Genomic DNA, 13033 nt, shown 5'->3' on the forward strand with positions numbered 1-13033 from the left:
CAGCCAGCAAGGAAACAGCACCTGAGTCCTATAACTCCAAAGAACTGAATTCTGCCAGCAACAAAAATGAGCTTGGAAGTGAATTCTTCCCCAGAGTCTCCAGATGGGAGCTCAGGATATACCTTGTGATATCCGAAGCACAGAAGTCAACCACACCATGCTAAACTTCTTACCTACAGAACTGTGAAGTAATAAAAGGGTGTTGTTTTAAGCCACTAAAACAACAACAACAGAAAATTAATATACCCATTAATACCACTACTCAAGAACATCCACTGTTAATATTTTGATGTCTTATAGATTTTTTAAAATTGTACTTTAGATGAATGTTTACAGAACTAGCTTCTTATTAAATAACATGTACATATATTGTTTTGTGATATTTGTTTTACTGATTTTTATCTACCATGTATACACTTGTATTATGTACTTTTTTTTTGTTATGTACAACTATTTTGCTTTTGCAAAAATGCGGTATAATATATACTGTTTGTAACTGCTTTTTCATTTAACAATATGCATTAACTTTTTTCTGTCAATGGCTGCACAGTATTTCATTCAGAATTTACTGTATTTATATTTAATTTTACATTTATTTAAAAAAGATTTTAAAACTCGGGATTCAGCTAGGAAGAGACTATTCATCGAGAAAGGCTGAGGAAAATATGGTCTGCTAGCATTGGAAATTTGGCTGACATCTAAGTTTTCCAGCTAAAGAAGCTTGGTATATGACAGCGAACTCTTAATTTCTAGTTAGCACTTGGCTTTATTTGATATGGTTTAAAGTTTTTTAATGAGGCTGTTGCACTCAATAAATACAAATGAAGTGCTCAATGATCAGTAATGCCATAATAAATTCTGTTAGATTTCAGAGCCATTTACAAAAATAATTTTTCTGCTGACACTCAAAATGTTTCAAGAGAGATGACACTGTTAGTACTTTATGATCTAACCATACCAAACTATTTTCATTTCCTTAAACACAATACTTCCTCTATGCTGTCAAAGTTCCTAAAATTTAACTCAAAGAATTTATCATGTAGGGTTATAACTACCTCCCTCAATCACTTCTGAGTTCAGGGGTTGGCTCTTGTTGGTCTTTGTATCCTTGGTGCCTGGTACAGTGCCTGGCATATATCAGGCACTTGATAAAATGTTTTCAAACGAATACTTCCACTGTTACATACATCACACATGGCTGTAATGCACCGCCTTTAGAATCTGTCTCCTTTACTAGAGTGAATTCCGTGAGGGCAGACACTGAGTCTTATTTATCTTTGTATCCCAATGCTCAGAACAAAGACTGGCACACAATAGACGCTCAAAAGATTTCATCTCTATTAAATGTAAACTTCTCTAGGAATTGGTAATATTTTAAGAGTTACTTAATCATCTGAATCCAAAAGGTTTCACTGCTGAGATAGCCATGATTTGCAAAAGGATCTCTAAAGTCTAAGCCATGGCAATGAGAATATTTTTTCTCCACTTCTCAAGGGGAAGCTGGTACCCTACAATATGAGCTGTCACGGAATCTTCCACGTGATGCCAGTTCAATAATCATTTCCTGAGCACACAGAAAGCGCAATCAGATGAGTTCAGGACAAATATTTCCCTTGTTTATGTCTTATATGCCCCTCGTACGGCCCCCGCTAAACGCAAAGGTATACGGCTTCTAGTTTTTGTTTCAACTCCCTTCTATCTATTCTAAAGCCCAACTCTTACAAGCCGGTGTGTAGTTAATGTTTTGTAAATACTAGCTGGTTGGCTGATTTAGTTCTGCACTCCTTTTTCTGGTATAATAATACACTGAAGAAGAGAAAGATAATTAGGCTATGTATCTGCTGCGTCCCTCTCTTGACCTCAGCTCCAGACCTACTCAAGTGACCCACTTAATCTCAGTAAGTCAGGATCTCGAGGTTAAAATGAACCTCTAATGATCATATCCAACTGTCTATTCGGGGATTTAATCCAATCTGTAAGAGTCCCATCAGGAGGCTATCCAGCCCATGTTTGACCATTTCTAGTGATGGGAAACTCACTACCACTTGGAGCAGTCCTCTGCCACCTTTGCGCAGGCTGTACTATTAACACAGACTGAGCCAAAATCTGTCTTGTTTTATGTTTAAACTCACTGATCCCAGTAACTCTTATGGAAGAGGGTGCACACTGGCAGCCCATGGATTGTACCTGGCTGTGGACATGCTTTGTTTGGTCTGCCCAGTTGACCAGTAGTAATTATTTAAAAAAAATTTTTTTTTTAAAGCAAGTCTAGGTAAACAATGAACTTACAGTAGGATTAAGCAGAGGACTTTGTCGTAGAGTCTAAGATACTAATAGAACTGCTGCTGAGGAGCAGCTGCCCCCTTAACAGGATATGAGCTGCCCTGCTCACAATTCTTGCCTTGCTTCACAACAATTATATCACTTGGTTGGTCCCTGAAGGTACTCTGCTATCCTTGTCGTAGACAGTGTTAAAAACAAGTCACTTAAAAACTCTGAGCCTGTGTTTTCATTTTAAAATGGGGATAGTAATCCCTACCTTCTATGGTTTTTGTGAGGTTTACATAAGATCATGTGTGTAAGGCACTTGGCATAGTAGCTAGCACAGAAGTAGTACACAATAAATGATAACTGTCTTCTACAGGCTAAATATTATCTTCTGGTGGAGTTACTCTCCTTAGGAGGAATTCACCTTCTTTACTCTAATGTTACCTTCTCATTAAGGCCTTCCTTTGCCAAACTATGTAAAACTAATATCCCCTCCTCTCAATTTTCCTGCATCATGTCCCTCTATTGCCATTATAATCATGAATACTACATACTTATTTATCTAGTTTGTCATTTGTCTTCCCCACTAGAATATAAGATCCATAAGCAGGATTTTTTTTTTTTTTTTAAATGCTATATTCCTGACATCTAGAAGAGTACCAGTTACTTGGCAGCTGCTGAATAAATAACTGCAGAATGAATGAATATCTTTCTCAACGCCTGGTGCCCAGGTGTACACAAAATATTCCAGGTGTGAGGTGACAAGTTCTGATTACAGTGGGACTATTTTCTTTCTTGCAAATATAGCCTAGGGTTGCATTAAAGACTAAAATTAGTAGATTATAATCTTGCAGTATATTTTTAAAAACAGGGGATCATAAGACATTTCAACTGAAAAATGTTCCCTTAATGTAAATTATGTACTCAGTTATTCAAAAGACTTTTATATGAATGCCACAGATACTGTAATTTGAAACTTTTATCTGTAGGGATGAAAACCAATTCCCGTTACGCTCCTGATGTCAGAGAAATAAACAGCCGACCATTATACAGTCGGTGTAACGTAGGTGCCTCAACAGCTTTTATCATACTACATGGGGTAGTCTAATTCTGTTTCTCTTTGTTTTTTATTTCAAAGCCCTTACAAGGGTAAACTGACTCCTTCTACTTCTGTTTTAACAGCAGTCTAGCCAGAGTCATATTTAATTTCCAGGCTTAAGATCAGCACTGCTGTGCACTGCATGTCCGCACTGAGGCCAACAGTTTTCCAAAAGTGAAATGGGTTTGGTACACATAAATGATGATAATGAGACAGAAACCTAACCTACCTTGAAATAATTGGGAAAAAATAAGTGCTAATCATTTTCTGTGATAAAGACTCTCCTCCCACTGTCTAGGTTTCTTTTAAATGGTTTCTTCCCCAAACCAACAATTATAAACACCTAGTAATTATTTAGTAGTTACTTAGCAGTTTAATAGGGTTGCCTTTAAATAGTGAGAAATTCTGGAGTGTGGCAAGATTGCTCACTTTTATTTGGCTATTTATAGTTCGAACAGAAATCTCAGTTGCTCTTCATAGGCTGGCTAACAAGCAGAGTAATCTCAATAAATATAGCTTAGTCTCAGCTCACAAATACACGTAAATATATACATATAAATTTATATATATATATATACCTGAAAGAAGGTCCTTGGTAGGAGGGTTGTTTGAAGAAAGGATGCATGAGTCACTTTGACTCTTGGCAACTGTCCTAGTTTGAGGTTGGAATTCAGAACTGTTGAGAAGAGACATCTGTTTCCGTGGGGCTTCGCCCTTCAGAGTTACAGACTTTAAACTCTGTCCTGAATGAAGACGGTGCTGTAGTCCAAAGAAAGAGTCCTTTATTGTATCAGAGTTCTCCGCAAAGTACAAGTGGTCCTTCCCCCTGTTTTTCAAAAAAGAGAGAATTCAGGAATGTAGTTTCTATTATGCCAACATCCTACTTTGTCAGAGACAGAAAGTGGAGTGGTGCTTTATTGCAGTGTAGCCTAGACTCTGAAAAAGGTGATTTATTTCAATATTTTATTGTTTTAGGTGAAAGTTTGCATAGCAAATTAGGTTCCCATTTAACAATTTTTATCCAACTTGTTCCATGACATTGGTTACATTTTTTCACAATGTGTCAACATCCTCATTATAGCCACTCTTTTTGTTCTGTTTCCATTAATCTGGTTTCCCTGCCCCTCCTTAGCTTCTCATCTTTGTTTCAAGATAAATGTTGACCGTTCGGTCTCATATAGTTGATTATTTAAGCAAGCAGGGAGGAGACTGACTTGCTATGCGATTTTTTGTAAATCTGTTTTTCATCTCCCAAATGAAGGAAATAATAGATGTTTTACCAATAGTTGTGGCTTAAGTGAGACAATGAAACAGAGTTCAGCAAAGAACCTGATACAAAGAAAATGCTTAGTAAATAATTACTTAAAAAACTGTTTCTCTTACTCCATTCTATTTCAGAACGTACTGCCCTTTCCCTTTTTTTTCTCATAGACATCTATGATGGCATCTATACATCATTTAGTTGTTCTTATTTTTACGTCTGCCTCTCCACGAGAATGTCAGCAGTCCTTGAACACAGATATTGAGTCTTATAATTTCTATACCTGGCACCTATTACGGGACCAGAAACATACTGGGTACTTATTTGCTGAATGAATGACTATGTTCCTCTCTCCCTTTAGTCTTTTTACTCAACCACAAATGAAAGGCAGAAACTATGAGTACAGTGAGACTGGACAGATTGGCTGGTATTAGGCATGTTCATTACCTTGGAGTGGTTGACCTACTACTATTGGTTGTTAAATCTTTTCCATCAATTTTGGTGACAGGAATTCCATGAGGCCTGGATGGAACCGGAAACTGGGTATTGCTGGGTTCAATGTTCCCTCTGAGTCCCTGCTCAGATAAAAGCACGTTTTCTGTCACATCAGTGGTAGGAAGAGGATTGTAGCTGTCAAAAGTTTCTGACAAAGGCTCCAGGGCAAGTGAGACCTGAAAGAGAGATTAATACATCAGAAATTTTCTGTAGCACTGATTAGCTTATTTTAAGACTCCCTTGCTTAACATAATGTTCGCATTCCTTACAGGGTTAAGTTAAAATTCTGGCCTATCTCAGACGACTTATCTCTCACTGTGCTCCCCTCTTTCATCCCTCTGTCCTGGATACTCCAATTACTTCGGGTTCTCTAAATGCCCTTCATATTTCATTCCTTTCTGCCTTTGTATATACAGCTTCCTTCAGCATTACTTCCTTAGTGAAAACATCCAGGTAGAGGTGTCATGTCTATTCCCTTCTCTGTGTTTTTATACTCTGTGTCTATCCATCAATACAACCAACACCATTTATTGAACATTTTACTACAGGCCAGGCACTGTGTTAAGCTCCTCACACAGAGAAGGTCATGTAATGATATAGCTCTGTCAAACCCAACCCGTTGCCTTTGAGTCGATTCCGACTCATAGCAACCCTATAGGACAGAAGAGAACTGCCCCACAGAGTTTCCAAGGAGTGCCTGGTGAATTTTTTTTTTTTTTTGGGTGAATTACTATTATTATTTTAATTTTTATAGTGCTTTAAGTGAAAGTTTACAAATCAAGTCAGTCACTCATACAAAAATTTACACACACCTTGCTATATACTCCTAATTGCTCTCCCCCTGATGAGACAGCACACTCCTTCCCTCCACTCTCTATTTTATGGCCCAGTCAGCCAGCTTCTGGCCCCTACGCCCTCTCATCTCCCCTCCAGACAGGAGATGCCAACATAGTCTCATGTGTTCCCTTGATCCAAAAAGCTCACTCCTCACCAGTATCATTTTCTATCCCATAGTCTGGTCCAATCCCTGTCTGAAGAGTTGGCTTTGGGAATGGTTCCTGTCTTCAGCTAACAGAATTTGCGGTCTGAATGTGGGATCTGCATCCCACTGCTCTCCTGCTCCCTCAGGGGTTCTCTCGTGTTCCCTGTCAGGGCAGTTGTCGGTTATAGCAGGGCACCATCTAGTTCTTCTGCTCTCAGGATGATGCAGTCTCTCGTTTATGTGGTTCTTTCTGTCTATTGGGCTCATAATGACCTTGTGTCTTTGGTGTTCTTCATTCTTCTTTGATCCAGGTGGGTTGAGAGCCATTGATGATTCTTAGATGGCCACTTGCTAGTGTTTAAGACTCCAGAAGCCACTCTCCAAAGTGGGTTGTAGAATTTTTTCTTAATAGATTTTATTACGCCAATTGACTTGGATGTCCCCTGAAACCATGTTCCCCAAACCCTGAACTTGCTACGCTGGCCTTTGAAGCGTTCAGTTTATTCAGGAAACTTCTTTGCTTTTTGGTTTAGTCCCATTGTGAACTCTCCTGTATTGTGTGTTGTCCTTCCCTTTACCTAAAATAGTTCTTATCTACTATCTAATTAGTGAAAATCCCTCTCTCTCTTCCTCTCTCCTCCCTCTCGTAACAAAGAATGTTTTCTTCTCTGTTTAAACTATTTCTCAAGTTCTTATAATAGTGGTCTTATACAACATTCGTCCTTTTGCAACTGACTAATTTCACTCAGCATAATGCCTTCCAGGTTCCTCCATGTTATTAAGTGTTTCACAGATTCATCGCTGTTCTTTATCAAAGTGAAGTATTCCACTGTGTGAATATACCATGATTGATTTATCCATTCATCCATTGATGGACACCTTGGTTGCTTCCATCTTTTTGATATTGTAAACACTGCTGCAATGAACATGGGTGTGCATATATGTGTTCATGTAAAGGCTCTTATTTCTATAGAATATATTCCAAGGAGTGGGATTGCTGGATCGTATGGTAGTTCTATTTCTAGTTTTTTTAAGGAAGCGCCAAATTGATTTCCAAAGTAGCTGTACCACTTTACATTTCTAACAACAGTATGTAAGTGTTCCAGTCTCTCCACAACCTCTACATTTATTGTTTTGTGTTTTTTGGGTTAACGCCAGCCTTGTTGGAGTGAGATGGAATCTCATTGCAGTTTTGATTTCCATTTCTCTAATGGCTAATGATCATGAGCATTTCCTCACGTACCTGTTAGCTACCTGAATGTCCTCTTTAGTGAAGTGCCTGTTCATACGTTTTGCCCATTTTTTAATTGGGTTATTTGTCTTCCTGTACTTGAGTTTTTGTAGTATTATGCAGATTTTAGAGATCAGGCACTGATCGGAAATGTCATAGCTAAAAACTTTTTCCCAGTCTGTAGGTAATTTTTTTATTCTTTTGGTGAAGTCTTTGGATGAGCATAGGTGTTTGATTTTTAGGAGCTCCCAGTTTTCTGGTTTCTTTTCTGCATTGTCAGTAATGTTTTATATACTGTTTATGCCATGCATTAAGGCACCTAATGTTCTCCCTGTTTTTTCTTCCATGATCGTTACTGTTTTAGATTTTATATTTAGGTCTTTGATCCATTTTGAGCTTGATTTTGTGTATGGCATGAGGTATGGGCCTTGTTTCATTTTTTTTTTTGCAGATGGACATCCAGTTATGCCAACACCGTTTGTTAAAAAGACTGTCTTTTCCCCATTTAATGGACTTTGTGCCTTTGTCAAAAATCAGCTGCTCATATGTGGATGGATTTATGTCTGGATTCTCAATTCTGTTCCATTGGTCTATGAATCTGTTGTTGTACCAGTACCAGCCTGTTTTGACTACTGTGGCAGTATAATAGGTTCTAAAATCAGGTAGAGTGAAGCCTCCCACTTTGTTCTTTTTCAGTAATGCTTTACTTATCTGGGGCCTCTTTCCCTTCCATATGAAGTTGGTGATTTGTTTCTCCACCTCATTAAAAAAAAATCCTTGGAATTTGAATCGGAATTGCATTGTATCTATAGATCACTTTTGATAGAACAGACACTTTTAAAATGCTAAGTCTTCCTATCCATGAGCAAGGTATGTTTTTCTACTTATGTAGGTCTCTTTTGGTTTCCTGCAGTACTGTCTTATAGTTTTGATTGTATTTACATCTCTGGTAAGATTTATTCCTAAATATTTTATCTTCTTGGGGGCTACTGTAAATGGCATTGTTTTGGTGATTTCCTCTTTGATGTTCTTTTTTTTGGTGTAGAGGAATCCAACTGATTTTTTTATGTTTAGCTTGTATCCTGATACTCTGCTGAACCCTTCTATTAGTTTCAGTAGTTTTCTTGAGGACTCCTTAGGGTTTTCTGCGTATAAGATCACGTCATCTGCAAACAGAGATACTTTTACTTCTTCCTTATCAATCTGGATGCCCTTTATTTCTTTATCTAGCCTAATTGCTCTGGCTAGTACTTCCAGCACTATGTTGAAGGAGAGCGGTAACAAAGGGCATCCCTGTCTGGTTCCAGATCTCAAGGGGAATGCTTTCAAGCTCTCTCCATTTAGGATGATGTTGGCTGTTGGCTTTGCATAAATGCCCTTTATTATGTTGAGGAATTTTCCTTGTATTCTTATTTTGCTATTTTTATCATGAATGGGTGTTGAACTTTGTCAAATGCCTTCTCTGCATCAATTGATAAAATCATGTGATTCTTGTCTTTTGTTTTATTTATATGATGGATTACATTAACTGTTTTTCTAATGTTGAACCATCCCTGCATACCTGGTATGAATCCCACTTGGTCATGGTAAAAGATTTTTTTGGTATGTTGTTGAATTCCATTGGCTAGAACTTTGTTGAGGAGTTTTGCATCTAAGTTCATGAGGGATATAAGTCTGTAATTTTTTTTTGTGGTGTCTTTACCTGGTTTTGATATCAGGGATGTGTTGCCTTCGTAGAATGAGTTTGGGAGTATTCCATCCTTGTCTATGCTCTGAAATACCTTTAGTAGTAGTGGTGTTTACTCTTCTCGGCAAGTTTGGTAGAACTCTGCAGTGAAGCCATCCGGACCAGGGCTTTTTTTTTGTTGTTGAGAGTTTTTTGATTACCTTTCTAATCTCTCCTTTTGTTATAGGTCTATTTAGTTGTTCTACCTCTGTTTGTGCTAGTTTAGGTAGGTAATGTGTTTCTAGGAACTCATCCGTTTCTTCTAGGTTTTCAAATTTGTTAGAGTACAATGTTTCTTAGTAACCTGATATGATTTTTAATTTCAGTTGGGTCTGTTGTAATATCGCCCATCTCATTTGCTTCCGCTCCTGTTTTTCTTTTGTCAGTTTGGCCAACGGTTTATTCATTTTGTTAATTTTTTCAAAAACCAGCTTTTGGTCTTGTTAACTCTTTCAATTGTTTTTCTGTTCTCTATTTCATTTAATTCTGCTCTAATTTTTATTATTTGCTTTCTTCTGCTGCCTGAGCGTTTCCTTTGTTGCTTTCTTTCTATTTGTTCATGTTGTAGGAATAATTCTTTGATTTTGGCCCTTTCTTCTTTTTGGATGTGTGCATTTATTAATATAAACTGACCTCTGAGCACTGCTTTCGCTGTGTCCCAAAGGTCTGATAGGAAGTGTTTTCATTCTCACTGGATTCTATGAATTTCTTTATTCCATCCTGAATGTCTTCTATAACCCCATCTTTTTTGAGCAGGGTATTGTTCAGTTTCCAAGTGTTTGATTTCTTTTCCCTGATTTTTCTGTTATTGATTTCTACTTTTATGGCCTTATGGTCAGAAAAGATGCTCTATAATATTTCGATGTTTTGGATTCTGCTAAGGCTTGCTTTATGACCTAATACGTGGTCTATTCTAGAGAATGTTCCATGTGTACTAGAAAAAAAAAGTATACTTGGCTGCTGTTAGGTGGAGTGTTCTGTATATATGTACAAGGTCAAGTTGGTGGATTGTCACATTTAGACCTTCTGTGTCTTTTACTGAGCTTCTTTCTGGATGACCTGTCCTTCACTGAAAGTGGTGTTCTGAAGTCTCCTACTATAATTGTGGAGTTGTCTATCTCACTTTTCAATGCTGTTAAGAGTCTGTTTTATGTATCTTGCAGCCCCATCACTGGATGCATAAATATTTAATATGGTTATATCCTTGTATACCGTCCCTTTAATTGTTATATAGCGTCCTTCCTTGTTCTTTGTGGTGGATTTAGCTTTGAAGTCTATTTTGTCAGAAATTAATATTGCCACTCCCGCTCTTTTTTGATTTTTTTTTTTTTGCTTGATGTATTTTTTTGCATCCTTTGCGGTTTAGTTTGTTTGTGCCTCTAAGTCTAAGGTGTGCCTCTTGTAGGCAGCATATAGACGGACCATGTTTTGTAATCCATTCTGCCACTCTGTTTCTTTTTTGGTGCATTTAGCCCATTTACATTCAGTGTAATTATGGATAGGTATTTTTATGAGTTTAGTGCTGTCATTTTGATAGTTTCAGTTTCTCACTTCATTTTTTGCGCTGACTAGTTTATCTTTCTATATTGTTTTTTTCCTCTTATTTGCTGTTGATTTTGTTTCTGCTGAGTCTCTATTTTTTTCTTGTATTTTACTTTGATGAGTAGGATTGTTAGTCTCCTTTGTGGTTACCTTAATATTTACCCCTATTTTTCTAAGTTTAAACCTAGCTTTTAATTCTTTATATCGCCTTGTCTTCCTCTCCATATGAAAGATCTATGACTACATTTCTTAGTCCCTCTTCATTGTTTTAATGTTGTCTTAATAAGATCGCTGTTTCCCTGTTTGAGCATTTTTTTATCTTGATTTATTTTTGTGATTTCCCTGTCTGGGTTGACATCTGATTGCTCTGTCCAGTGTTCTAATCTTGGCTTGACACCTGATATTATTGATTTTCTAACCAAAGAACTCCCTTTAGTATTTCTTGCAGTTTTGGTTTGGTTTTCACAAATTCCCTAAACTTCTGTTTATCTGGAAATGTCCTAATCTCACCTTCATATTTGAGACAGTTTTGCTAGATATATGATTCTTGGCTGGCATTTTTTTTTCCTTCAGTGCTTTATATAAATCACCCCATTGCCTTCTTGGCTGCATGAGTAGTTTCTGCCAAGTAGTCTGAGCTTATTCTTACTGACTATCCTTTGTAGGTAACTTTTCCTTTATCCCTAGCTGCTTTTAAAATTCTCTTTTTACCTTTGGTTTTGGCAAGTTTGATTATAATACATCTTGGTGACTTTCTTTTAAAATCTACCTTATGAGAAGTTTGATGACCATCTTGGATAGGTATATTCTGATTTTTCATGGTTATCAGGGAAGCTTCTGCCAACAAACCTGCAACAGTTCTCTCTGTGTTTTCTGTTATCCCTCCCTGTTCTGGTATTCCAATGAATCATAGGTTATTTCTCTTGATAGAGTTCCATGCGATTCTTAAGGTTTCTTAATTTTTTTTAATTTATCTGATTTTTCTTCAATTATATTGGTGCCAATGCCTTGTCTTCAAGCTCACCAATTCTGCCTTCCACTTGCTCAATTCTACTCCTCTTTCTACTGAGTCGTCTAATTCTGTAATTTTATTTTTAATCTTCTGAATTTCTGATTGGTGTCTCTCTATGGATTCTTGCAGCTTATTAAAGTTTTCATTATGTTCTTGAATAATCTTTTTAATTTCTTCAACTGCTTTATCTCTGTGTTCCTTGGCTTGTTCTGAGTATTGCCTGATCTCCTTCCTGATGTCTTGAGTTCTTTAATCTTTCAAATTCTGCACCCAGTAATTCCAGGAAGGCACCTTCATCCAGAAGATCCCTCTATTTCCTGTTTTGAGAGCTTGTTGAAGTGATCATGGTCTGCTCTTTATGTGATTTGATATTGACTGTTGTCTCCATGCCATCTATAAGTTACTAGTTTATTTTATGATTGCTTACTATATCCTAGCTTCTTGCTTTGTTTCATTTTGATATGTCCAAATAGGTTGCTCGAGTGAGCTAGCTTGATTATTTTCGCCTTTGAAGCTTTAACGCCCTGTTATCAGACAGCTTGAGCTGTTAACAGGTATATAAGCCTAGAAGTCCATTCACTTTTCTTATAGGGCTTCAGCTCAGGTGTCCAGGTAGTTGGTCATCAAGTGTGTGGTACAGGCTCTGTCCTACAGTCTTAGAGTGGCAGGGAGGATTGGTATAGGTACTGATATCTGGTTGCAGCAGGGGTTCATGCTCTCAACAATGCAGGGGGCTGACAACCGTCCCCCAAGTGTCTGTGAGGGAAGCATGTCCCTGTTCCCTACAGCGCACAGGTGGGTGAGTTCTGCAGATGGACCCTGGGCACCCAGTGCTTTTCGCTGTAAGGACTGGGAGGTACCAGTTATCCTTGTACTCCAGTCGCAGGGGGTGGGTGACCTGAGTGGAACCACCTGTCCATAGTCCCCTGATGTGGGAAGGTGAGGACCCTGTTAATAGGCAAAGCGGTGCCAAACATCAAACACCCATCTCTCCACCACACAGCTGAAACAGTTACAGTCTGCCAAGAAGGGCCTATTCTCTTGAAATAGGCCCACACAGGTCCACGCAGAGGGGAAAGGTATTCAAAGTCCATGGACCATTTATGCCTAGACAGGAGCCACTTCTGTCCTGAGCTCCCCAGGTTAGTGGAGCAGGCAGACTATCTTTTCCCCAATTGTGAATTTATTTCTTTTCCAAGGCTGGGGCAATGGCTCAGGGCACACAACGAGACCTATCTCGGGCCCAGAGAAATCGGCAGCCACTGAAGCTGGCTTCAGGGCTGGGGGTGCAGTAAAATGTATGCAAGTACTTAGCTTTTGCCAAAAGCGTCATTCTTCTCTGGTTCCGGAGCTATGAGTAGGCTGTGCAAGTGGTGTTTCTCCCTGAGGAAACTGCAGCCAAACGCTACCACCAGCC

At 38.2% G+C, this 13033-nt stretch overlaps 1 protein-coding gene across 2 annotated transcripts in view; it reads right to left on the minus strand.

Moving 5' to 3' along the window:
- C2CD3 (C2 domain containing 3 centriole elongation regulator) overlaps window positions 1-13033 on the minus strand; it is a 168538-nt gene that overhangs the window by 141076 nt on the left and 14429 nt on the right. For both annotated transcript variants that reach the window (XR_010322490.1, XM_010599587.3), the window contains exons 4-5: window positions 5076-5299; window positions 3946-4193 (exon numbers count right to left, since the gene is read on the minus strand). Coding sequence is in view for 1 of the 2 variants with exons in the window: in XM_010599587.3 (XP_010597889.1) it covers window positions 3946-4193; window positions 5076-5299 (472 nt within the window). In the remaining variant the exon portion in view is untranslated. The remainder of the gene's footprint in view (window positions 1-3945; window positions 4194-5075; window positions 5300-13033) is intronic.

The sequence above is a fragment of the Loxodonta africana genome, chromosome 7, assembly GCF_030014295.1.
Source record: "Loxodonta africana isolate mLoxAfr1 chromosome 7, mLoxAfr1.hap2, whole genome shotgun sequence".
Taxonomy (NCBI): Eukaryota; Metazoa; Chordata; class Mammalia; order Proboscidea; family Elephantidae; genus Loxodonta; species Loxodonta africana.